At 40.3% G+C, this 25628-nt stretch overlaps 1 protein-coding gene across 1 annotated transcript; it reads right to left on the minus strand.

The window, feature by feature from the left end:
* Nucleotides 1-839: 839 nt before the first annotated feature.
* On the minus strand, nt 840-24892 carry SERPINB12 (serpin family B member 12). The gene is given in 9 exon segments (XM_038525851.1): nt 840-4386; nt 4388-4486; nt 5469-5636; nt 6597-6739; nt 8471-8588; nt 10331-10471; nt 11229-11357; nt 13423-13597; nt 24672-24892. Coding segments are annotated over 9 exon segments (1284 nt in total). The 5' UTR covers nt 24677-24892; the 3' UTR covers nt 840-4080.
* Nucleotides 24893-25628: the final 736 nt, after the last annotated feature.

Consider the following 25628-nt stretch of genomic DNA (forward strand, 5'->3'; position numbering starts at 1 on the left):
AAAGTTCTCTGTAATTGTGTCTTTGATTATTAATTTAATGCCAATTAATATGCATGCTTTCTCAGAAATGCCATAATTCTTGGGCTTACTTTCTGTTCTTCATAGCAGTGAATTTCTCTTCTATTATTTCCTAAATATTCTAAGACAAACACTGAAACACACTCTATTCATTAAATAAATTTTCCAGGCACCATTTCTGCTTCTTTACTGCCTCTAAAATCTATTTAAATCTATTAAATTCTGCTATTGTATTTTGAGGTCCCTGGCAGTCTTTTATATCTCATCTTTCGCACGTTGTCACAGTTTATCTACAGTTTATCTTCATAGATTTCTGTTTAATTCCACAGATGCCTGCCTTTTTTCAAACCTATCAAAGTTTTCTAAGGTTCTTTTCTGGTTCTTGCCACAAATCATTTTCTGAAGCCTCATTTTTTTTTTTTGTCCATAGCATGATATATTAATTCCTTATTGGGCACTATTTTTTTTATGGCCCTATGTTTTTTTCCCATTTACTTAACCCTGGTCCTGTAATGATCTATTCGAACCCGTGTGTATCAACAAAAGGTGTGTGAGTTTCCACCAGTTCCACTGTTGTGCATTTGATTTCTTCTCAAATCCTTTCACCCATCTGTAGCTAAAACATTGTTTGATGAACATGATGGATAACATTATTTAGAAAGGAAACAGTGTATGAGAATTTTTAAATTAAATATTAAGTATATAGAACACATTGGTAAGAGGTATGCATGTGTTGGGATAAATCTTGTGTTATATTTGAGTAAAGAAATAAAAAAGTAAGACAATGAATTTGGGAAAACAAGAACACAACACAAGTAATGTGGATGAAGAACACATTTGACATTGGCCTTCAATTATGGAGCAAAGAAACCCACTGACACACCACATGGCACCCATCATCCCAATCATAGGGCCTCCACCTAAAGTTAATGACACTGTAGTTTAAAAAAAAAAATCCACACATGCAAAAGAAGTAAATAGCAATCAGGGATGAAGCAATGTATGCTCAGGCTTGCTTCTGCATTAAGAAAAACGGGGGAGGAGCTTGAGGGGTGAAGATGCTTTAGATAATGTATGAAATCATAAGGAGGGCCCAGGTTGAAATAAAACAGAATGTACAGAGCCTGTGAACTGAAGAGTACTAGAGGGCCTGTTGGGTATAACACATTCCTGGTTCTCTTCTCAGAATGTTTGTAGTTAGAGTACATGAATCAGTTGTTTAGGAATCTACATTGCCTCATTTGTCCCACCTGTCAATGTTGCTAAGCAGAAGGAATCTTCAACTAGAAACAGAGGAGCTCACTCCCCAGATTTGCACACTCAGGTTGGTTTTCTAGCACTTATAGAACACGGATTTGCATGCTCTCTGTGTCTTGGGCTGCTATATTAAAGGGTCAATCTCACTGGCGCAAGAATGAGAGTCAAGAACTCCTAGATTTGAGCATGATCCCCAGTTTCTCATAGGCTTCCATCTATTGTAGTTCCATTGGACCAAGTTAGAATGCTTTCCTCTCCATGTAGTCTCTCTGACACTCCAAATGGAAGGATTAAATGAAATACACGAATCCAACAACATTACCACCAGGGTTCTTTCTGTCCTTGTCCCACCAAAAATACTCGATTGTGAAGGCTAGACTACTCAGGGTAGAAAGTGCCAATACCTCTCTTCACTTTCCTGTGCATTGTATTGAGGGAGTTTCATTCAGTCTTCAAGTGGCTGCAGGAAGAAAGAAAATGACAAGAAAGACAGAGGCTAGAAGACCTCAGCAAGGACAAAGGAGAGAAGTGGATGTCTGGAATTTAAACTGACAGAGCTCTTGTGTGTCTTAACCCTGGAGGAGGCAGTAATGGTAGGGCACAAAGCAGACTGACACAGAGTGACACAGTACCGGGAACCCCTTGACTAGACTTGCCGTCCAGCTCTTAACTTGTAGTCAGCAGAAATGTCTTCCAAATGTGATGCTACATTGGCAATCACTCCTAGGTTTTAGAATCATAGCAAACTTTCATCTTTTGTATATGCCTTCACATGTAATTCTGGTGGAAAGTTGGAAATGATTTTCTGGCACAAGAGATATCTTTCTGACATCATTGAGATGAATGGTTAGCTTTATAGATTATGTATTTCTATATTTTTGGATGAAAGTATTTAAAGTCAGGCTTAGGTAACTAAAATAGTTGGCACATAAAATAGTATACACATTATAACTAACTACAAAAGTGCTTTATTTACTAAGAAAAAACATTTTAATCAATGGAAGATTAGTAAAGAGTCTGCTCACTGATTCACAGAAAGACTTAAGAATCTCATTCTCATTTTTGTAAATAGATACATTTTTCCTTTTATGATTAAAATTCTGAGAGATACCAATACAAATGAAAGATGTGCTTATCAAGGAAAAGAATAAGAACATAAGCAAGGCCAGACAATGCCACATAGGTCATAGTTTTCCAGCTCAGTATCCAATAGTGATGACAGGCCAGGCACAGAATCTTCAAAACATCAACCCCAAAAAGGAAACACAGAAGAGACTATATATTTGATTACCTGACATATATTTGACCATGGAACATGCATTCTGTGGCAAGGACTTGGAAGAGCCACCTCAAGCTGCCTTACATTATCAATGAGAATTTTTTCTATACTCACAAACAACCTTGACGATGAGAAGCCTATATGGGGAATATGGAACTTGTCCCTCACAGCACAAAGCAATTATTAATGTAGAGGAAAAGGGGGCTGGAGGGGAGGCGGCATGACAGCGCTGAACTTAACGTACCTCCTCCTCCAAAAACTGCCACAGCCACACTTAACCGACAACTAGGAGGATGATGCTCATAGGGTGGGACAAGAAAACAGAACCATGACCAAGACCAGGAATTCACCTTGACAGAATGACTGGCAACGTCCTGGAGTTAGGCATTGTTAGTAGGCATTACAGAGCATTCAGCTAAGGCAGAAATCAAGAATTCAGACAGACATATCAGAGAACGAAGGTCCCAGGTCCTGGAGTCTTGAACACTCGGGCATCAGGCTTTCAGTAGACTAGAGCTTGATATGAAGCCAAGGCCTTCCTGACAGAAGTTTCCACATGCATCATGCCCAGACCCAGGCCTATTCTCAGAATGTGACCAGGCATGAGGCCTCCAGGAGGAAATAGGTCCACATGGCCAGACTCCTGACAGAGGGGGCCAGGGAGACCAGCAGCCTGAGGTGAAGGCAGCACTCCCCTGTCCTACCTAACATGCTGGGTATCTAGGGGTAACTACTGAGGAGAATTCTCTGAGGAAGGGGGTGAAGGAGACACAGTGGATCGTGCTTCATGATGATGGCCTAGGAGACTCAATAAGGAAAGCTGAAACTAATTTTTAAATCCATTGCCGCTCTCCTGGGTCAATGTCAGATTCACAAAACGTATCCTGTTCTGTGCAGAATGAGTGCTGGTCGGGGCAGGCTTCTGTCCTTGTATTCCACTTAAATCCTCTTCAGTAATAAATCCTCTTACTTTCTCCCGGAGGAGAAGCACCTTACGGGGCATCTTCTATGAGGAAGAGGCAGGACATCTTGCCCAGCAATGGGCCATGGTTTTAACTATAGTAGAAACAGAGCTGAGTTTCTAAGACACATTCCATTTAAACATTTCCTCCTGCTGCCCATGTTAAAGTGGCTTCTGAGTTTATCCTCTCCTAGAAGTGGTCTAATGAACTTTCAGGATTCCTTCATAAGGAGGTAGGGAACTTAACATCAGTCACATTCTTGATAACATTGACCTGTAGGTCACAGAGGGGAAATGATATGCTTGAGTGCTCAGTGCGGTGAAAGGGAAAGGTTAAGGAGGGGCCAGAGTCTTCGATACTAATGGACATAGATGAAAGTCAGCTGCAGGGTGAGAGAAGGATCAGGACAAGCACGGGCCAGTGTCTGGAGGAAGGAGGCATAGAGCTGTGATAAAATTTGGTCAGCTTTGGATATCAATGAGAACACAAATGCCCATGTTATGCCAGGGGGGGACCATACCACCACTTTCTTCCAGCTCCCAAGTACTAGACACTGTGCTCCTTTCAAGGAGAGCAGACCCTGCCATAGAAGAGAATGGTTTTGGTTTTGTTGTGTCTGATGAAAAAGAGGAAGGGATGATCAACAGTAAATGTCACCCCGGAAGATAAGGACCTTTCCATGCCAACAGCCCCGCTGGCAGCAACTGCCTGGGTGCCATCTTCATCCACTTCCACAAAGGTTTTATGGACAACTTTTGACAGGTACAAATTGGGACTTGGAGAGATTCCAGTAAGATCAGCCTTCCCTTCCTCAAAGACATCCGTGATGCCCATGTCCTGTAGAATAGAATTGAGATCGTAGCTGTCTTCCCAGGGTGAACTGCGGGAAGGAAACCTCTACTGTTTCTTCTGACATATTCTCTGAGCTGCTCCAGGCCACTATTTTTTCATGAGTGATGTTCTTTTCAAGCTATAAGAGGAAGGAAATAATGTGTAGGGTCAGATTATGATCCTGCAGAGGATGTCCCAATTACTTTAAAGGGCTTGAGCCTATTTCAACAGCCAGTATAACAATCTTCTGGGTCCTTCCCTAAGCCTCAAAATATTCTGATTTCATTTAAATTCCTCAAAGCAAACTACTTTCCTCTTTAGAAGTCATAGGATGGTTTAGTTCTAGTGTCATCTGGTATCTGAATGTCAAAGCCCAGCAAAGGTCAGTCAACCAAGTTGGGTGAGCTTGGCCAAGCCTTAACGTTCTGAGGTTCAATCCCCTCTTCTAAAAAATAAAGTGAATATCATTAGGCTATTGCGAGGGTTGAACAAAACAAGGTATGTAAAATATTTAACATAGCACTAGTACACAATACATTTTGAATAACAGCCATTTCTGTGATCACTATCCAGGTATTTCTCTCTCCCTCTGTCTCCAAATCTTCGCTGCACAGAACAGTATACAGCCAAGCCTCCATAGCCTTCATTGATTCACACCTCACGAGCAATCTATTACGGTGTCAGTGTCTCCACTCTCTCAAGGCATGTGCACACAAAAACAGATTTCAGCTGAAGGGTCGTGATGTGACCCATAGCAGAATAGTTCAATCAAGAGATTGACTGAAATCAGGCTATTCAGAGAAAAGGAAAAGAAGTTTCATTTGTAGCAATTCTCACATCCCTCTGCGTCCAGATGATTCCTTGGTCTGGTCCAGAGGACAACTGCCAAGAGCTACGCAATGGGAGAGGTGAGTCCTATCCAATGCTTTTAGCATTTGTTCTTTTCTAAATCAATGAGGAAGAACTATCTCACAGAATTCAGATTCTGATATACTCTCTGATACATCTGCTAGCTGAGGTGCCATCCTTCCTCAGAAAGGTAAATGGTAAATAGGGCCCCTCTCCCTCTCTGGAGATCGACAGATGACATATTTTGGAGAGATGTGCAAGTGATGATTTACCTCTTCCAGGCCCTTCACGTTATCTGCAGAGTAAGGAGGCAGCAGGACGAACATGCTGAGTGCCCCCTTGATGTACCTCATTTCGAGGATCTGTGCCTTCAGCTCCTCTATGAAGCCGATTCTAAATAGGCCTTTCTGGTGCATCATCTTCACAGTCTTCTTTTCATTCTGCAGTGGACAAGACAGAAAATCACAGGACTGCCCGAGTAAGTTCACAAGCTCACGTGGCTTCCTTCTCTTCTGAGAACAGGGCTCCATTCATGAGAAGGGTCTTCACCAGAAGCTTTAAGTCATGCCAGTGATCTAACCTATGAACTCTGGGCCCACTGATCAGTCAGCCCTTCCTTTGCCAACACTTTATTTTCACATGGTTTTAATAGGTTCTTCAGCTCCTAAGGTCACTTCTTGGTAAACTGTCCATCCAGGCATCAACCTACCCTAGCCAGGGAAACAAGCCCCACATGCTCCCCCTCCATGCCTGCCCCACCCAGTCCCAGTCTCTTAGCCTCACCTGACCCCTTGCCCTCACTGGCCTGAATGACCTCCCCAGCACCAGTTGAAACTTTGGTTAAACGATAATCACGTACTATTAAAAACAACATTTTTTCCTAGGCTTCCATCAGATGACAGGGCACCACCCCAGACACCTTGTGAGACGTCACCAGTCTACAGATGAGGATGAACAATGCTTGTGAGAGTGACATAGCTAACAGATGGTGGAGTGGGATCCAATCCTTTCCTTTCCTCCATTCTACAGTCTGGGCTAAGATCCCGGGTTTCTTGAGACAAATACAGATGTGAATGCCAATGCATTAATTTAGCTAAGTAACCTGACCTTTGCATTCTTTTCCCTCAACTCCTAGATTGAAATAATAACACCCATTTTCATAATGATATTTTAGGGAACAAGTGAAATAATGAGTGGAAAATGCTCAGCGCAGTACCTGGCAATGAGGTGGTCAACAAAATTCAGGTACTGATTTTTGCTAATAACAAAATATTCTTATTATATTGTATGCTGTAACCCAGAGACCTAAGTTCTAAATTTGACTATACATCCTGCAAATTGTACTTCTTAGTGGAATTATCAGTGGGATGTCTAGAAAACCATGTGCTGTAATATCTTACCTCGTTTAGAGAGAAAGGTGCATCAACTGTGTTTTTAGAGTCAAAATATTTTTCCCATTTGGCCTTGAAGTAAACAGCATTCACCAGCACGAGCACGGTTGTGCTGTCAATAGCATCCTTGTCAAAAAGTTCCTTGATTTTACCTTTAAAAAGGTTTCAGAGAATATCCTAAGTATGAGTTGTATCAGAGGTATTCATGTAGACAGATTTTCCTTAATGCTGCTTCCCATCCCCAAGGCTATGGCATGTCTGATTCAAGAACTAACTCGAGAGGGATGCCTGGGTGGCTCAGTGGTTGAGCATCTATCTGCCTTTGGCTCAGGCCGTGATCCCGGGGTCCTGGGATCAAGTCCCGCATCGGGCTCCCCATGGGGAGCCTGCTTCTCCCTCTGCCTGTGTCTCTGCCTTTTTGTGTGTGTCTCTCAAGAACAAATAAAAGAATATTTACAAAAAGAGAGAGAGAGAGAGAACTAACCCAAGAAAATGACAAGACTCACAGTTCTGGGTGTGGTGGAGGTGAGGGTGGAACTGATGGGGGAGAAACGCTATCACTCAATCCCAAGAGGGACCCATTCTAAAGCACTGAAACAGAGAGAATTTCCTTCGATTCACTGAACCACTGTGGTGGGAACTTGCTATCGGACATCCTGTGTCATGATTTAACTTTCAGAGTAGCCCCTGCCACCTGATTATATTATAACCTCTTCGAGAAACAGAGCTATTGTGTAAAATTCCTACCTCAAGCGCTCATCACAGCAAAAGGCGTATGCTTAAATACAAACAAAAATGCATATAAGTTTTTATATGGTTTTTATATCCCGGCCTAGTCAGGATATATGAATAGGGCCTTCCGTGTGTCCTCTCTCATTCCATCTCATGTCAACCATGAGAAGTAAGTATTGCTATCTTTTCTTATAAGGAATAAACTACAGCCAGTAAGAAGGTAAGGCCACATGTCAAAACTCAGCAAGTCTGGCTGAGATCATTTCTGGGGCCAGATTCTAGCTCTTGGCCCAGCTCTGAGGCTCTTTTCACCATAACACAGCCACCGAGCAGCCTGGAAAATCCCATGCTGTCATCCATTTATAGTCCAGCATTCTTTTCCACTGCAAAGTACCAATCCATCGGTTATTTGAATGCTTGCCGAGTCCTTAAAGATGAGTAAAGCTTCCTACTGTAGCACTTCCACTTAAACCCCATAATAATAGATTATGTTGGCATCACCTACACTTTAAATACTCCAGGAGAGTTAACTAACTAGGAAAAATGAGATATTTGTGGCTTAGTATGAATTTTTTCAGCTAACGCACTTTCCTTTTGGCAACTGAGTGGAACCCTGAAGGAACAGGAATTTCTGTGGCATTTGGACCAAGCAAGGAGAAATAATTTTGGATTTAGTCACTTCTCCCAAGATGAGTTCAGACAGGGGAGTTTCATATTTTAAAAAAAAACTATTCCATTGAACTTAAAGTTTCTAGTTTCACTTCTCATTGGTATCTCTAAACCCTCCTTAACTCAGAAAACACCTATATAGTTAATGAAAGGTTGATAAAAATTGGGCTTTTATTATGTTCCCCATTTCCCACTCCTCACAATCTTTCTACTGATCTTTTTTTTAACAAAATGGAAATAGTTAACATCCTGCTGGCATGTGCTTGGCTGAAAGGATTTCACCTCTTCTGTTGGAGCAAAAGAGCAACAGCAAGCAGCGCAGCATCTAAGTGTCTGACTGTTCGCACCTGCCAAATGGCCTTGAACGTGGTCCATGTAAGTGAGCGCCTGGTCGTGACAGACTAGCAATCTCAGATACTGGCCTGACTTTTCTCCTCTAAGTGGAAAAGAACACCAGCTACAATGCGTTTGGGCTTTCTTACCTTGGGACTGAGATTCAACCCAAAAGTTAATCTGTTGTCTGGACTTCTCGGTTTCTTTTCGGAAATCAATACTTTCAATGGTCGTGTGGTAAAATTGAATCACACCATCTAAGTATTCCTATTAAATTGGTATAAAGAGAAAGAATGCAATGAAATCAGATAACCGTGATGATAGTTAGGCATGAGGCAGTCAAGAGAAGCCAAGTGAGAGATGTGCCCAGTTATTTAAACAGGATGCATGTGGTCTCTATCTATGCCCACTTTCAATTAGCCAGAGGCCTTACACTCATTGTGGTGACAATTTAGGATATAGAAGGGTTATTCACGGGGCACCGAGGCGGCTCAGTTGGGTAAGCGCTCGTCTCTTGTTTTCAGCTCAGGTCATGATCTCAGGGTCGTGAGATGGAGCCCCGTGTCAGTCTCTGCGATCAGCATGGAGTCTGCTCAAGATTCTTTCTCCTCAGGGCACCTGGGTGGCTCACTGGTTGAGAGTCTGCTTTTGGCTCAGATCATGATCCTGGGGTACTGAGATAGAGTCCCATACTAGGCTCCCTGCAGGGAGCCTGCTTCTCCTTCTGCCTATGTCTCTGCCTCTCTCTCTATGTCTCTCTCTCTATGTCTCTCATAAATGATTTTTTTTTATCAAAAGAGATTCTTTCCCTTCCTTCTCCCACTCCCTCTGCTCCTTCCTCCTGTTCACACTCTCTCAAAAATAAATAAAATCTTACAAAAAGAAAAAAGAATGCTGATTCATAAAGCAGTCCACAGTTACAAGGGCACAAGCCTTTCCCTCAGATACCTTTTCCTTGGATATAACCCATTTATGGAGACACTGCAACCTGAATATTAAGTAACTTGAGAGACTTAGCTATATAATGCCTCTATTTTTAGCAATTAAAACCCTACTTAATGGTTCTGGAGTTTCTGGGGCGATGAAAACGTCTTGGAAATTGGGTGATGTTTATACAACATGGTGAATGTGCTCAATGCTACCGAATTGTATACTTAAAAAATAGTGAAAAATGCAACTCTTACATTATGTTTTACCACAATTTTTTGAAAAGCCATAAGTAATATACCCAAGCCACTCGGGTGTACATTTTTTATAGATGAATCATATAATATGTGAATTTATAACTCAATAAGCCTAGTTTAAAAGAAAAAAAAAAAAGAGCAGCATCTACAATCTCATTTCTGTTGCGGGAGAACATACTTATTTTGGCTAAAGGAGGTTAAGCCTGTGCCCTCCCCGGACCAGCCTAACCAACTGCATCACACATTTGCCCGTGGTCCCACCCCTCGTGTCCTTTGCTAAGTATGTGGCTCCTTCTGGTGGTGACAGAGGAAGCTGGAGCCTGGACTCAGATGCACCTCGCTGGAGGCACACACTGCTCAGCCACAGGGACAAGCCATGAGCCTTTCGGCTCCAGACTCAGTCTCCTTCCACCGCATCTCGGTGCTGCTACGTGAGTACAGTTTTATTGAGATGTGGCCTGCTGGTGGCCTGAAAGGGGACTTTAGGGGAGTGCTGGGGGCGGAGGGAGAGATGGAAAGGAGAGCTACCAAGTGCATTTGCAAGGCACCTTTACTGGGAAAGACCATCCCAAGACACAAGGCCATTACCAAACCCACGCGTGCCCTGAAAACTATTAGTGACATGACCCTCTTTCCCCCCACAACAGGCCTCATACACCGCTCACGTTGAAACCCAGAAGGACAATAGACAGGGGACTCCAGGGAGCCCCCCGGTCCACAGCACATCCTCCTGTCCAGAGGTGCCAGCTGAGTGATCCAGCTACTCAACTGATTTTAAATAGTACGCTGTGTGATAGTTTTCATCATCAGCCACACCGAACTCACCGGACAGATGGGGAATCCCTGCTCCCCATAAAGCCTGTTGGCAATACTTAGGGTGTAATCAACTCTGATCCTGTCTATCTTGGAGAGAAGGTGCCCGAAGTAGCAACTGAGCAGTCCACTCTCATCACTGGAAGACTCCTCCTGACAAAAGAAAAAAGAAAATGTGACCTGATCCTGAAATGAGTCATTTCACTTTGTTACCATGTGGGGGAGCAAGCTGAGAGGAAGAGAGGGATGGAGGGCTGGAAGTGATCCCAGGGGAAGATCACGGCTCCCACTTGGTGTCAAGGTCATCCAGGAACAATACACCTGGGGACTCAGCAGTGCGTACTATATTTTAGATCAGCGCACCTTGTTTTTCTCTATATTCAAAAAGATAGAAGAAAAAGACAACCACCTCTCCGCCCTCCTCTTAAACATTCTAAGGTAGAGGAATATATAACCTGGAGAATATCTTTCCCACTCTTGGTATGAGACAACCAATAAAAGTTTTGTGCATCAGTAGATTACCCCATGAACTAGAAAGGGGAAAACTGGAGAAAGAAATAAGACTCCCACAGCTGATTCCTACCCCTAACTGCCCTTCATCCTCAACCATGCTCCGTCCTGGGGACCTGTACCCTGTAAAAGTAGATAAGTAATGGGGCTTTGCTCAACTGTCTTTATCATGATGAGCAGAAGATACGAAATCCTACTCTTTAGGAAACTAGCTTACAGCCAACAACACATAAGATACAGAATCAGAAAAGAATTGGAGGTCATATGGTGTTCCTGCTCTTGCCATTGCCGCTGATGACAGCCAGGACCTAATGTTTGGGGATAAGTAACCATTGCCAAATACAGCACAGCCAGAAGGAGCAGTTCATAAGAAGAGGGGCAGGAATTTGTAGTGGCTCACCTGCAGAGACCCCTTTATTTCTTCCTGCGCTTCCAGAGAGCTGTCAGCCAGCACTTCCTGTTTTTTGCTTTTCAGACAGGGATCAGGTTCTTTACTTTCGTTCTGGGAAAATTCACTGAAGTGGAGGACCTGCATGATGACAATTATGGGAGTCTCTTAGAAAATATGAATAGCAGGAAGTCTGTTTCAAACACAGTTTTATAGTGTGAGAGGGACAATGATTACATAGTCAAACAACAACAGTTCCAAGGGGAGTGGATGTTTCTCTTGACTTGGTTGTGAAGTGGAATGGAAGGAAAGTGAACTGCATGCTACCCTCAGGTCCGCATTTAAGAGTGAATGTAATCAAACTAAAAGAATATCAAGGTATCCATGAAACACATGTGGTTATTGAGCCAGGCAGACTGTTGGTGTAAAACACAACACTGGACTTTTGAAGACTTGGTATGAAAAAAAGAGTAAAATATCTCATTTACATTTTTTAATTGATTGCATGTTGATATGATATTTTGGATGTATTGAGTTAAATATTATTAAAATTAGTCTCACTCATTTCTTTTTACTTTCTCATGGCTACTAATTTTTTTAATTACTTATGAGATTCGAATTATATCTGTGTTAGCAGTGATCTAGACCTTCCAATCAAACAAGCAAGTGATAACAGCAAAAGACAAGTTACACAGATCATTGCAGAAAGGTAAGATACAAATGCACATCTTGCACTGCTCAGCACAGTTTTCCTGAACAAGCGAAAGCCAGGTGCCTGGAGAAAGAACATCTGAAACCTCATGGAGGATGAGGATGCCAACCACACTCTAAAGCTAAGTTTTGCTAATGGAATAATATTCTAAATCAAAGTAAATGAATAAGGTAGAATGATGACCCCAAACACATTCTACCTTAATCCAAGAATTCAACTCCTCCATATTAAAGGCAACAGTGGGGTTCCCATATAACCTCTGTGACATGTGCGAGATCCAGGGAAGTTATAAGGCCAACCTCAGGAGCCTATAGTTTATTCGGCAAGTTGTTCCTGTCACTTTCATTCATTCTTTCTACAAATTTGTATTGGATGGCTAATATAAGCCAAGCTCTGTTCTATGACAAAGTATCTTGCCATCTGGGGGATTATATTCTAGTAGGGGAGGCACATAGTAATGAATTATTGTACGCATTGTGTTGGAAGATGGCAAATGTCATGTGGGGGAAAGTAGCTGGGCGAAGAGGGAATTTTACAGGGTTGGATGTCAAGATGCAACATCAGATTGAGAGTTCAAGGTAGGCCTGGTTGAGAAGTAAATTCTGATCAAGGTCCTGAAGGAGAAAGTAAGTTATAGATCACTTGTCTGGGGGAAAAGCCATGAGGCAAATGGAATGGAGCAAAGGCTCTGAGGCAGGAGTGGGCATGCTTACCCAAGGAACCTGGAAGCCAGTGTAGCTGGAGGAGTGGGGAGGGGACAGGGTGATAGAGGGAGTCACCTATCTGTCTAGAATTCAGATACAAGACCTTCATGGCCACGGTAAGGACTCAGGCTCCTGTCATTAGCCAAATTGGAAGTCCAGGTTTTGAAAAGATGAGAAATAGGCTCTGACTGAGGTTTCTAAAGGATCTTTCTGGCAGATAGATTGAGAACAAACTGTCAGCAGAAACAAGGAAGCCCATGAGAAAGTTGCATCCAGGTTAGAAAGGATGATATTGAGTCAGGCCTCAGGGACATAGAAGGAAGTGCCAGCATTCTGGATGTATATTAAGAGAAAAGAGGTTGAGTTAGAGTTTGATGTAAAGTGGGAGAGAAAGAGAGGAGTCAGGGAGGACTCCAAGATCTTTAGCCACTGGGTACATAATTGGTGCTTACTAAATATTTATTTATGGAATGAAAGAGAGAAGACACATACACACATTAAGAATATTGCTAGCAGTATCAGCATGGATAATTATAGAGAGGAAGAGGGACAGACATGCAGACACACAGACAGAGACAGAGAAGGTGACTGAGAAAAGCTGAGACTGAGGAGGCTGGAGAAATGTTACAAAGGAGGCAGAGCCTTGAAGAGAGAACATGCAGGACATAAATGAATGCTCCAGGGCAGATGCAGCCTCCTTCCAAGCCCCAGGCTCAGTGAGCAGCATGGCTTGTCAAAGAGGGACAAGGGTCTGACTCTGAGAGTGGACCCAGAGGTACTAGATCCATACCTGATCGATCTGCTCTGCACTGTCACTTCTGGCCCCCAGGCGGACCATGCCAAGGGCAGCTGAGAGGCTCAGGGGACAAAAGAAGATGTTTTTATGATGATCATCTTTGCTTATCTCTTGGAAAAGATCAAAGCAAAATTTGGTGTTGGCTGCAACAAGAGAATCCATCCTGAAACTGACAACAGTTTAAAACCAAAAACAAAATAAAACAGAGAGAGAGAGAGAGAACATGATGATCAGAGGAAGATAAATCCACAGTTCTCATTTTACATACATGAAATATAATCATATACAATGATTCAACACGTTATTAAAAACTTGAAAACTAGAGCCATCGTCATCCTGCTGTATAGATATTGATTTCCATATTGATATTGATACAGACAGAGATCTATTTTCATTTAGTGATGTGAGCTACTTTCCTAGAGCTGTGGTAACCACCGCAAACCAGGTGGTTTAAATAGGAGGAATGTATTCTTCTTCAGTTCAGGAGACCAGATGCCCAAAATTAAGGTGTTGGCAGGATTGGTTCATTCTGGAGGCTGTCCCGGTAAATCTACTTCTTTCCTCTCTCCCAGCTTCTGGTGGTTGCCAGCAACCATTGGTGTTCCTTGGTTTGTAGAGGCATCACTAATCTCTGCCCCCATCTTCATGTGGTGTTCTTCACTGTCTTCTGTGCAAGTCCAAATTTCCCCTTTCTCATAAGGACACCAATCACTGGAATAGGGCCCACACGAATCCAGGAGGACCCCATCTTAACTTGATTACAGCTACAAATACCACACTTCTCAATAAGAACACATTCAAGGTACCAGAGATTAGGTCTTAGACATGTCTTTGGGGGACACAATTCTATTGTGGTAGGACTGCCTTTATTCAAGTAAAACAAAGTTACAGGTAACCGTGTCCTCATGGTCAGGTTAGCAATCAAGAAACCTTTATTCCACCTCCTTCTCCACAGGCTATACCTGTTTCTGCTTAAGCCCTTTCCAGCACTCTCCCCTCAATGTCCTAGGACTGAGGATATACCCAACAAATTGTCATAAGTCATGTCCTTTGTCACCTTCTCACCTCCTTTGACCCATTCCACATGCAATCTGTAGGACCTGAGGTGCTTCAGCCAGTCATCAATATTGTTTAAGAGATCATTGACCTTGAAAGATGTTGGGTTTTAGAAGTCATTAGGTTGAATACTTTCTTTTGACAGGGTAGAGTCACAGGTAATATGGAACCAAAGTAAGAGAGTGACTCCTTGAGAACAGATTCCTTGTCCTTCCAGTGATCTGTTCCAAAAGTATCAAGAAAATATTATGTAGATCTCACCTTGGACTATCCCTCTCAAAGGAAATGCCTTTTTTTTTCTTTCTTTGTATTTCCAAGATGGAAATATAAGCCCACTCACTTGTGTTTTTTATCATCAGACATGTGGCACATAGTAAGCATTAAGAAATTATTATTGCATTGAATTGAATAGTGTACACTGGTTTTAGCATCTTCTCAGCTTAACATTGGCTTTTTTAGTCTATAAAACCTCATTCAAAAAAATAACATTAGGGGATCCCCAGGTAGCTCAGCGGTTTGGAGCCTGCCTTCGGCCCAGGGCATGACCTGAAGTCCCGGAATCAAATCCCACATCAGGCTCCCTGCATGGAGCCTGCTTTTCCCTCTGCCTCTCTCTGTGTGTGTCTCTCATGAATAAATAAAATCTTTAAAAAAAACATTATATATATTTTTCTAAATAGTGCCAGACATATGTTTTATATATATTAGCTTACTTTTATTGGGTAGATTGTCACTCCCTCTTTCCAGATGAGAAAAGAATCAAAGAATCGCATCACACATGTTGACCTAAACTAAGTGCTCTCTGTGCTGTATCTACCATTTCTACTAAATCTCACTCCATATAGGACAGGCTGGCCAAACACATGCCCACTATATATTGGTGTTTCCCGCCACCACCACCCCCATTCAGCTTAGAGTCCCTTTTTATGCTTACATGTTTTTCCCTGCTGAATTTGTAAGTGACATAAGTATTTCTCATTTTGTGCGGTAAAGCTGAGTTCAGGGAGGTATTTTCCAAGACATGTATGTCCTGAGTGTGCCTGGGAATTCAGTAATGCTTCACACCTCAGGAATCTACATTCTTTATCTGGAAAAATATATTCACATCCAACATGTTCACTTTACAACAGTGGCTGGAATTACCCATTTAGTAACAAGTTTACTGAGGAAGTAGAGAAATCAGATAAATTCAAGGTGGTCTGAGTTGAGGGAATTGCACAGGCTTGTGTGAAGTTGCAAATTTTCAGATAAAAAAATGCTAATATATTTTTTTAATTCTAATATTTTTAAAGTCTTTGTCATATAATGGAGGTGGCTATTTGATCAAAATCTTTGCCATCAAAGGAAAAGGCATTGGATATTCTGGCTATTTGTTTACTACTATAAAAGACTAGGAGCACAATACGAAAGGAAAAGATGGGATTTGGATTGAAAGTTGAAGGATCTCAACCTGGCTCTTTAAACGTTCCAGCTATTTACCCCGGTTCTTTGTGAGGATGTGCCCCTGGCACTAGAGGGGAAGGGTGTTCCTTTCTGGCATGACTTGCACAGAGCTGAACAACCAGAGTCCTACCTACTAAGGAAAGGACATGATAGCTCATGCAGGCCAACTCCTTCCATTCTTCTCAAGACTAAAAAACCTGAGGCCAGAAGCAGCAAAGTGACTTCCACACAATCACAAAGCTGGCCAAGAGAAAAGCAAGGCTCAGACCTCTCCATGCCCAGGCCTGCTCTATAGAATACACTGTATTTTGCACCCTTTTCTAATTCTACTGCTACCCTTATTCACTCTAGGAGCTCCAGTGCACCCCTAAACTCTCTCTTCCTGTTGGTGCATAAAGAACAGAATCTACACTAAATTTTATTAACTTTTCATGAGTTCCTTAACCTGGCTCCAGCTACTCTCATGTTCTCACCCAGCAAAAAATCCCTTTTCTGAGCCCCATCTGGTTCTACCCTGTGGTTGGTTCTAAGTTTCCACCAGAGTCTATGTAGCTTTAATTCTGCCCAAACTTCCAAGGGAGGGGTAAGAATGGTAGTTGTCGAAGGATATCCAAAAAGGTGTAGTTGATATTGGATGACTGTATGTAAACATTTATTTCAGGAATCCTTTCCTGGTGTTATAGAAAACTCTAAAATAAAGAAAAATGAGCATTTAATAACTTAACTGAAATGGCATCCGGTAATTACCTTCTGAAAGCTGTTGTTGTTTTGCTTGTTTTTAAATTAAAGACTGGCTAAATCTGACAGTAACCGAATTACCCAATAACCATTTATAAAGTTCTCCCATGAGGGTGGTCACTGCCCATAAAAGGATGAGCTGAATGAGACCCAATCTCTGCCTCTGAGAAATTCACCATCTCATAGAGCAGATAGAGCAATAGAAGCAGCTCCAGTGGTGATGTAAGAGCTTTGAGGAGTCCAGTATTAATTTACAAAATAAAATGGAAAAAATAGGAACACCTGGGTGGCTCAGTTTGTTGAGTGTCCAACTCTTGGCTTTGGCTCAGGTCATGATCTCACGGGTTATGGGATGGAACCCCGTGTCAGGCAGCCCTGTGTCAGGCTCCATGCTCAGCAGGGTGTCTGCTTGGAGAATCTCTCCCTCTGCCCCTCCTCCCATGCTGGCTCACACACTCGCCCTCCCTCTCTCAAATAAATAAATACAATCATCAAAAAAGAAATGGAAAAGCATGAGAGTATTATATAAGAAAAAAATTTTAAATAGCACTTATCAAGACTTATTCTAGTATTACTCTAATAATATTCAAGCAGACAATTTAAAAATATAATACTTTCAACATTTTTAAAGCCACTTAACATTGTTCTTCTTCATTAACTTTGGTGGTCAGTAAAAGCCATGTTATGTTGTTACAACAAAAAATAAAGTAAAAAAAAGTTCGAAGGTCAGTTTTCTTGTCCTTATCAAAAATCCCGTCTTATCAGGACTAATTTAAAAAGAGTAGAACTAAACCCTGTCTCCAAATCCACTGGATTTACTAATGGGACCAGCTTAACAATAAATGGAAAGTAGAGATCTAATCATCATTATATGAAAATCTACCTGTATCAGATATTAGAGGTACGTAGCAAAATAACTTTCAGACTTTAAACTTAGTGGTGTGTATAATAAATAAGTTCATAGAAACACTTTCATAATAGCCCAAACTCAGAAACAAACCAAATGTCCATCATCAGTAAGGTAAATAACAATTGTGGGTCAGTCATACAATGGAACATACACACCAATGAGTCTGCGTGAACTATCGTCACCCCATGATAACACGTATCTCACAAGTACAAACTTGAGTGAAAGAAGCTGTAGGAGAAGAGTCCATGATAATATAGTAACATATAACCTCTCTATATATTTATGTACATATATATTTATACATAAATTTTATATGTATGTCTAAAATTTAATGTTAAAATGTACTGTAGATGTATTATTAAGCATGGCAGCAAATTTTAAGGCACTGCAAATTTATTTGTGTTTAACACAAGAACTAAGATTACATGGAAAATTGAGGAATAATCTCTCAAAATGAAATTCAGCCTCCAGATGCAATTAGGATGCTCCCTAAACATCAACAGGAGGTACTGTAAATCCACTCTGGAAAACATCCACCACACAAAGAACTTTCTATTTGGCAAAGTCTAAGTCTGAAAGCTGACTGCTGATGTCAGCTACTTCTTAATAAGCTACAACTTAAAACTTGTACATAATTTACTTCAGTCATCATTATTTCCGAACAGACTTGAAATAATCTTTAAATCTTTAAAATAGCAAGATCCCCCAAAAATCCATTCATCTCAAGGAATTAGCACTACTCCACCTACAATGACTTTATAATAATAGCTACCATTTAATATGTCTACAATGTGCCTGGTATTTCACAAATGTTGTCCCTAATACTCAAACAATCCTGTAAATTAGAAATTATCCTCTCTTTACATCCAATCATTAAGTTGCACGACTGGTCAAGAAATCTGTCACTTCAGTCACCCTCTTTCCTCCTACATCATGCTGCCATCCAGAGAAGGTAACACTTGTGTTCTCCAAGACCACAGCTCTAGTAACACACAATAAAGCTTCCTGACAGGAAGATGTTCTTATAATAAATAAGAAAATAATAAGGTAAAATAATGATAATAAAATAATAAAACATGTATTATTGGTTTCACTGGTGTCTCTGACCAATGGCCAACACCAAGGGTCCATCAGGACTACTCTGAACTACCTCGCCTCTACGGGGCATCTCCAGCCTCAGGTTGTCCTTCCAAGACTCCTCTGATCTACTGGGAGATTGCTTCTCTAGACTGAACATTTACTCTAAAATTTTTTTCAGATTGCATTGAAACCTTTGGAAATATACCATAAACATAGATTGGAACTTCATGATTGCAAACAACTTTATCCCAAATTAGATCTGACTTAGGTCATTCATTCTTATTCTCCCCAATATCCCCTCCCATTGACCACAACTTTGAAGAGGGGGGGTGGCTAATTGGCAATCTTTATTCAGAAAAAAAAGAAAAAACTCACTTTGATATCAATAGAAATATTATCATATTTTTGTCTATAACACTTTCCAAGTAAGCGATCCATTATTTAACCTGTCATGAAGTAAAAGGACTTTGGCTCTCGTATTCAAACTTATCGTGCAGATGACAAAATATCAGGTATCATTAATGATGTTCTACAATCTGCACAATAAATTTGAATTTTGCTCCCACAATATTGACAAATCAGTTGACTTTATTTTCCACGTGCTTTCTAATCTTGTGATCATAGCTTAGGTATATAGATATTAAACACACAACATTCATATTTCAGTTTCCCTTATCACTCTGTGAGGTAATTATTTTTTTATATTTCTGTCTTTGCTGCCAAAGCATAATTCTCTTGCAGGCTGGTTCCAAGTTTTATATTCATCTTTGTATCTCATCAGTAAAGAATGCAAATTGTGGCACATAAGAGCGCTTCAAAGCTTTTAAGGATTTATTTGCTAACATCTGCCATTTTTCCCTGTAAATAATTCTAACGTTTGAAATTATAGATGATAATTCAGTGTTTCATACGCAATCTGCATACATTCAATCAATAGAGATGCTACATAGCGGAATCAAGTTTTGATTACTTTTCTGCATTAGAAATAGTTCACTTGTTAAATTGGTTTCCTTTAAGATGAAATGTAAAACTTTCGATGAGATAGATTTTCTAACAACCCAAAATATTCTGGGGTTCTTTCCTTCACAATAGGAAGAAAAAATATATCCCCAAAATATTTCATATCTTATGATTTTCATAATTCCCACAAAGCTATTAATAACCCAAGAATGAAAATCCAACTTGACACACATAGATGCTATACTGCTAGTATATATTTTCAGATCTAGTTAAAGCTAACTGAATGATAAGCAATCTTTAAAGACAAACAAATAGTTGTGAAAGATGCAATCAAAAGCATTTCCAACTCAGGTTGCAAAAGAGAAATGTAAGCTCATATTATTTAAAATACAGATATTCTAAATATTATACCATTTTTATATTATAGGAATAATAAAAAGATAAAATTCAATCTGTCAAGTATGTAAAGATTTTTAAAATTATTCAAACATCCACATTTTTAGAAAATCAATCAACTACATCAGACATCTGACCGGGTACTTGGGGGACAAGTGAAATCACAGATGTTTCTAATATCTCCCAGCAAGTATTGCCACATTTACAAAAAATTCAACACATCATAAAACAAACTTCTCTTTTTAAAAAGACATTGACTTCATCAGAATAGCATATCCTTTGGTTTCAATCAAATCCCCTTTGGGTTTCTATGATTTAAAATAATTTTCCAATGCGATGTTCATTGTTAAGAATGATATTAGGCAATGCTTACATTTACCTTCTTGCCTTTAGAGTTGCTGCTAACAGCTGGGCAGGTAAGTTTCAATCCACACCCCATCAAGAATGGAAATATAGGAACTTTGCCCCTCCCACAATGGCACTTTTCCAAGTGCCATTTTGGAATCCAGGGTAAAATTGTCATTGATTGATTAAAGAGGAAAAAAGAAGAAGACAAACATATGGTATATATATATTTTTAAACAACTTCATACATTCTATGCTCTCCACTGAGTTAAATATTTAACTAACTATGTGTATGTTTTCTTTACTCTTTCCAATTGGGTCTCTTTTCAGAGGACTCATCATAATATTTGATCCACATCTTTCTTTTTTTTAAGATTTTTTTAAATTTATTTATTCATGAGAGACACAGAGAGAAAGAGGCAGAGACACAGGTAGAGGGAGAAGCAGGCTCATTGCAGGGAGCCCAATGTGGGACTTGATCCTGTGTCTGCCAGGATCACAACCCGGGCTGATGGCAGTGCTAAACTGCTGAGCCACCGGGGCTGCCCCACATCTTTCAACTCAAATCGCTACACTAGAGAAGAAAACAATTTTACTTCATATAACCATTGTTTTGGACATTCTCTTATACTTCAATTTCTGTGTTATTCTAACTTTTCTTCGCTTATTACACAGAATCTGCAAAATGCATGTTAAGCTATTATTAATTGTTTGTTGCTTATTTGTGAGGGTTTTTTTTTTCCTCTAGCAGTCCTGGGTTGGAGATGGGGGGTTACTATTTAGTTTATCAACTAGAATAGCTGAATACCAATCAGTGGGTGGAAATGATCAAGGTCTACTGACAGAGATGGCATGAGGATTGCTTTCTAGAAGAAAACTAATTTGCTAGGAAGCAAAGAACTGATCAACTGTGTGCCAATATCTCCAGAAAGTCTGTCCAATTTTGCCTCCACACCATGGGACATGCTCTTCTATTTGTCCTATTCATTTCTTCAAGGAATTTTAGAGCTCCAGATACCTCATTTTTTTCCTTTCCCTCCCTCCCTCCTTTTCTCTCTGCCTTCCTTCCTTCCCCTTTTTCTTATCAGGCTTTTAATAAAGTTTTCATGGGACAAATATATTCCACAACTGAAAAAACAAAAGTTTTAAAACTGAGCCAGAGGGGCACCTGGGTGGCTCAGTCAGTTAAGCATCTGCCTTCGGCTCAGGTCATGGTCCCAGGGTCCTGGGATCAAACCCCACAACAAGCTCCCTACTCAGCAGGCAGTCTACTTCGCCTACTCCCTCCTCTGCTACAACCGGCTCCCCCTGCCTGTGCTTGCTCTCTCTCTCTCTCTCTCTCTCTCTCTGTCATATAAATAAATAAAATCTTTTTAAATAAATAAATAAAACTGAGCCAGATAATATCTGAGGCTGTTTTGGGGTCCAAGAATCGGGAAGAAAGGTTGTAACTAGAGGAAAGTGAGAAAGAGTGAAAACTTGCAGAATTGACATAATTTAGGGACAGAATGAGGACTCCTCTCTGGCCAGGTTCCCTTTTTGACAGACTTTGTCTCCCTTTGCTAGCTTCTTTTCAGACAATAGTATTTCTGAGCTTCAATTCCACAAATATGATTATATTAGAGAAATTTGAAAGAAAACTTTTTAAAGTGGGGATATTGCTATTATGGAGAACATAAACTGCTTATCTACACTATACGTATAAGGAGAATGTAAGCTACTTATGCAGCTAGTGTGAAATGAAACAAGTAAAAGCCCATTTTATAAGGTAAGATGTTGACCAATGAAAATTCATAGCTGAGCATCAAGAAGGTCTCTCGATTATCAATAGCGAACATAGAAAACAAATATGCTGTTAATTCTCCTCACTATTTCATTTGAAAAATGCTAGTGGGGTTTTTCTCTAAATTCTTCCACAAGATTCTAAAAACCATAATTTTTCAGTTGAATATCATCATTGGTTAGGACTTATGAGGGGTTGGAAAATTTTAATATGTAATCAGTTAATTCATGTTAGTTGATCAATAACTATTTCCCATGGCTGCTGTCCAGCATTACCTTTCAGAAAGGATACTATTCACACGCACAGTAAGGTAATTTTTTTGGTCTGGTTTTCTGGATTTGGGGTTGTCACATATGTTGTTGTTGGCTGCTGATATTCATACCACATTGGGCATCTGGGTGCCCGAGCAGATTCAAAGCTTGTCAGACTGTTTTTAATCCAGGACTGAATCTGTTTATCCTCTCAAATAATCCAACAAAATCTGACTACTGATGACTGTGCCCTACAAGCCTAAAAATTTGGTGTGGTATGATTGTTCAATCATTAATGATGAAATCTACCACTATTTGTAGCTAAATATTAAGGTAATGTAATGAATCACTAAGGAGGGTGTGAGAATTCGTTGAGTGTCTACTACATGCCAACATCATTTGTGATTTTGCATACACAATCTCACCTGAGTGAAGAAAGTCAGTCTCTCTAGTATCAGTGACTTAAAGCATCAGAGAATTATACTAGAGTTTAAAGGAGTTTTGGAGGTCACTCCCCTGACAGCGCTGCTATTCAAGGCAAGCTAGAAAGGTTTTCTGTGTCAACAGGCTGTAAGAATATGATTTCATCAAGTGTAGAGTTAGATGGCTCCTCCTAGGTATGTTACAACTCATCACGAGTTATGAACCAATCTTTTAACTCTTTAGTAACTGGTCTTTTCTTCCTGGATTTAAAATTCAGGAATGCCAGAATGATTCACCAAAGTCTTTGCCAGCTTGTGACACAAAACAATATGATTAACATCTTCTGTTATGATAAAAGTAGTCTTTTTGAAATATCCTAAAGAGGCTCTTTTTCCATCTAATTTTACCTCACGTTGCTGAGGAAACAAAACGTACATTGGGAAAATATCAGCATAGTAGGCCTTTGAACTAATGAAAAATAAATCTTTTACCCAAAGTAGACAGTTGAGCACACATTCATTATTTTATCCTTCATATTTAAAAGCCTGGGCCACAAGATATAAAATCAAAAATACAGGGGATCCCTGGGTGGCTCAGTGATTTGGTTCCTGCCTTCGGCCCAGGGCGTGATCCTGGAGTCCCGGGATGGAGTTCCGTGTCAGGTTCCCTGCGTGGAGCCTGCTTCTTTCTCTCTCTCTCTCTCTCTCTCTCTCTCATGAATAAATAAATAAAATCTTTTTTAAAAAATACATATATATACCATTAAAACAACAAAAAAAACAATAATAATAAAGACTAAAATACACAAAAGTTTGCTTTAAAACTTGCAATCACCCTTTCCATCAAAGCCCTCCATTCTCCTCGATCCCAAACTGAAGCCTCCAGGCTTCAAACAACACCAACTGTCTGCCCCAGTGAGACAGACACAGAGAACAAAGATGACCAAAGCTATAAGATGACAAAGAATACAACACAGAAAGAGCAGCACAGTGGCAATCAGAGGCTCCAGACCCTACTCTGAATCCTACTAGCCTGACATCTAGAGCAAATACCTCTAACACTTCAATTTTCTCATCTATAAAAAAAAAGAATAATATGTCTTTCCCTGCTCCTGTTACACAAATGTTCCTATTATTAGTATAATTATATAGAATTAGTACAGCATAAATGTTTTTTTCATTTCTTAGCCAAATCTATATGACATCTATTTCTTCTGCAATTGTAAATCAGGGCTTCCACCTTCTGATCAAGTTTCAGAGACTAGAGCCTTCAGGTCAAATCCAGTCCACTGCCTGTTTTTATAATAAATTTTTATTGACATACAGCCATGCCCATTCATTTACTACTGTCTGCAGCTGCTTTCCAGCTACAATGGCAGAACTGAGTAGTTGTGAGGAGACCATATGGCCTGTAAAATCTAAAATATTTACGATCTGGTTCTTTACTGAAAACTTTGTTGATCCTTGCTTTAAATGACAAAACATCATCATTTTTAACACCTATGAAATTTTTATATCCTTGGATATATAACCTCTCCTTACACAAAACAAATGTTATAATACAGATAAGAAATACAGTTTCTTAAATTAAAAATACTTATTTGCATTTGACCTTAATCCCAGGCAAAACTCTAGACCTCTCTAGTATCCCAGTAAAATAATAGCCCAGGCATTCATTTGGTAAATTTATTGAGTGCCTACCATGTGTCAGGCATATCCAGTGAACAAGAGGATGATTGCTACTGACTCATGGTGCCTAATGCGGTAGGAGCTTACAACCCAGACTGTCTTACCTGCATCTAGATATAATAAGCATTTACAGAGGACCCTATATGTCACAGACCCTTCCACATCATTACCTCATTCAGTTCTCCAATAAGCCAAAGAGGAAGACATTGTTTTCCCAACAGACAAATGAGGGAGTTGGGACTCAGACACATTCAGTTGCTCGCAGTCACGATGCTAGAAAGTAGCAGGATGATATGATGATAAAGTAGCACCTGCCTTGCACTCTTGCACAAGGATAAAGATCCTCAAACATCTAGCTTCAACACTGGAACAACTATCCCAAAGGCTCCTGTACCACCAAATGCTTGCCCTCTCCCGATACATACCTGGAAGCCAGTGAGGACTGTCCCCAGCTTAGGTTTGTGCTCTGATGAAGTCAATTCAATTATCACACAGAAGAGGGAGCAGCCAAGTCCTACAGCCTATGAAAACTGGTAAGGAAAGATGTTGAGTAATTCTATGACTTTCTAATTATGACCATGAATCACAATGATTAACCTATAAGACAGGGGGTGGGAGGGGAGACACATTTATTGTTATTAGCTCAACAAATTTTAGATTGAAGTGATTATCTCTAAATCTGTTATCCCTCCTTGAGAATAGAGCATTCCACTGGCACAGCTTCTCTTTATAAGCTGTCCCACAGCCAGCTATTTTCCAGGAAACCATAGGTTACAGAAGAAACCTTTAAAAAGGGAGGCTAGAAAGGCCTGGACTCCTATCTCTGTTCCTTATTCTCCCCAAACAACTTACAGAGAACTTACAGCACTGTAAAACTCCATGAGATCATGGTTTGTAAATGGAATACGCAAAACCCAAGAGGAATGTTTTTTTTTTTAGTGTGTCCCCAGCCCACTCCCAGAAAATGGATTGACTGAGTGGCAACAGAACAGTATACATGATGTTCTATGAAAACCCATCCTTGAGCCATGACTGAGTGAGAATCATAATTTGAGGAGAAAATATTATCTGTAATTACATCGAAAATGAAGACCTAATCCCACTACTGAAGAAAACCCTGCAGTTCA

The sequence above is a fragment of the Canis lupus genome, chromosome 1, assembly GCF_011100685.1.
Source record: "Canis lupus familiaris isolate Mischka breed German Shepherd chromosome 1, alternate assembly UU_Cfam_GSD_1.0, whole genome shotgun sequence".
Classification (NCBI taxonomy): Eukaryota; Metazoa; Chordata; class Mammalia; order Carnivora; family Canidae; genus Canis; species Canis lupus.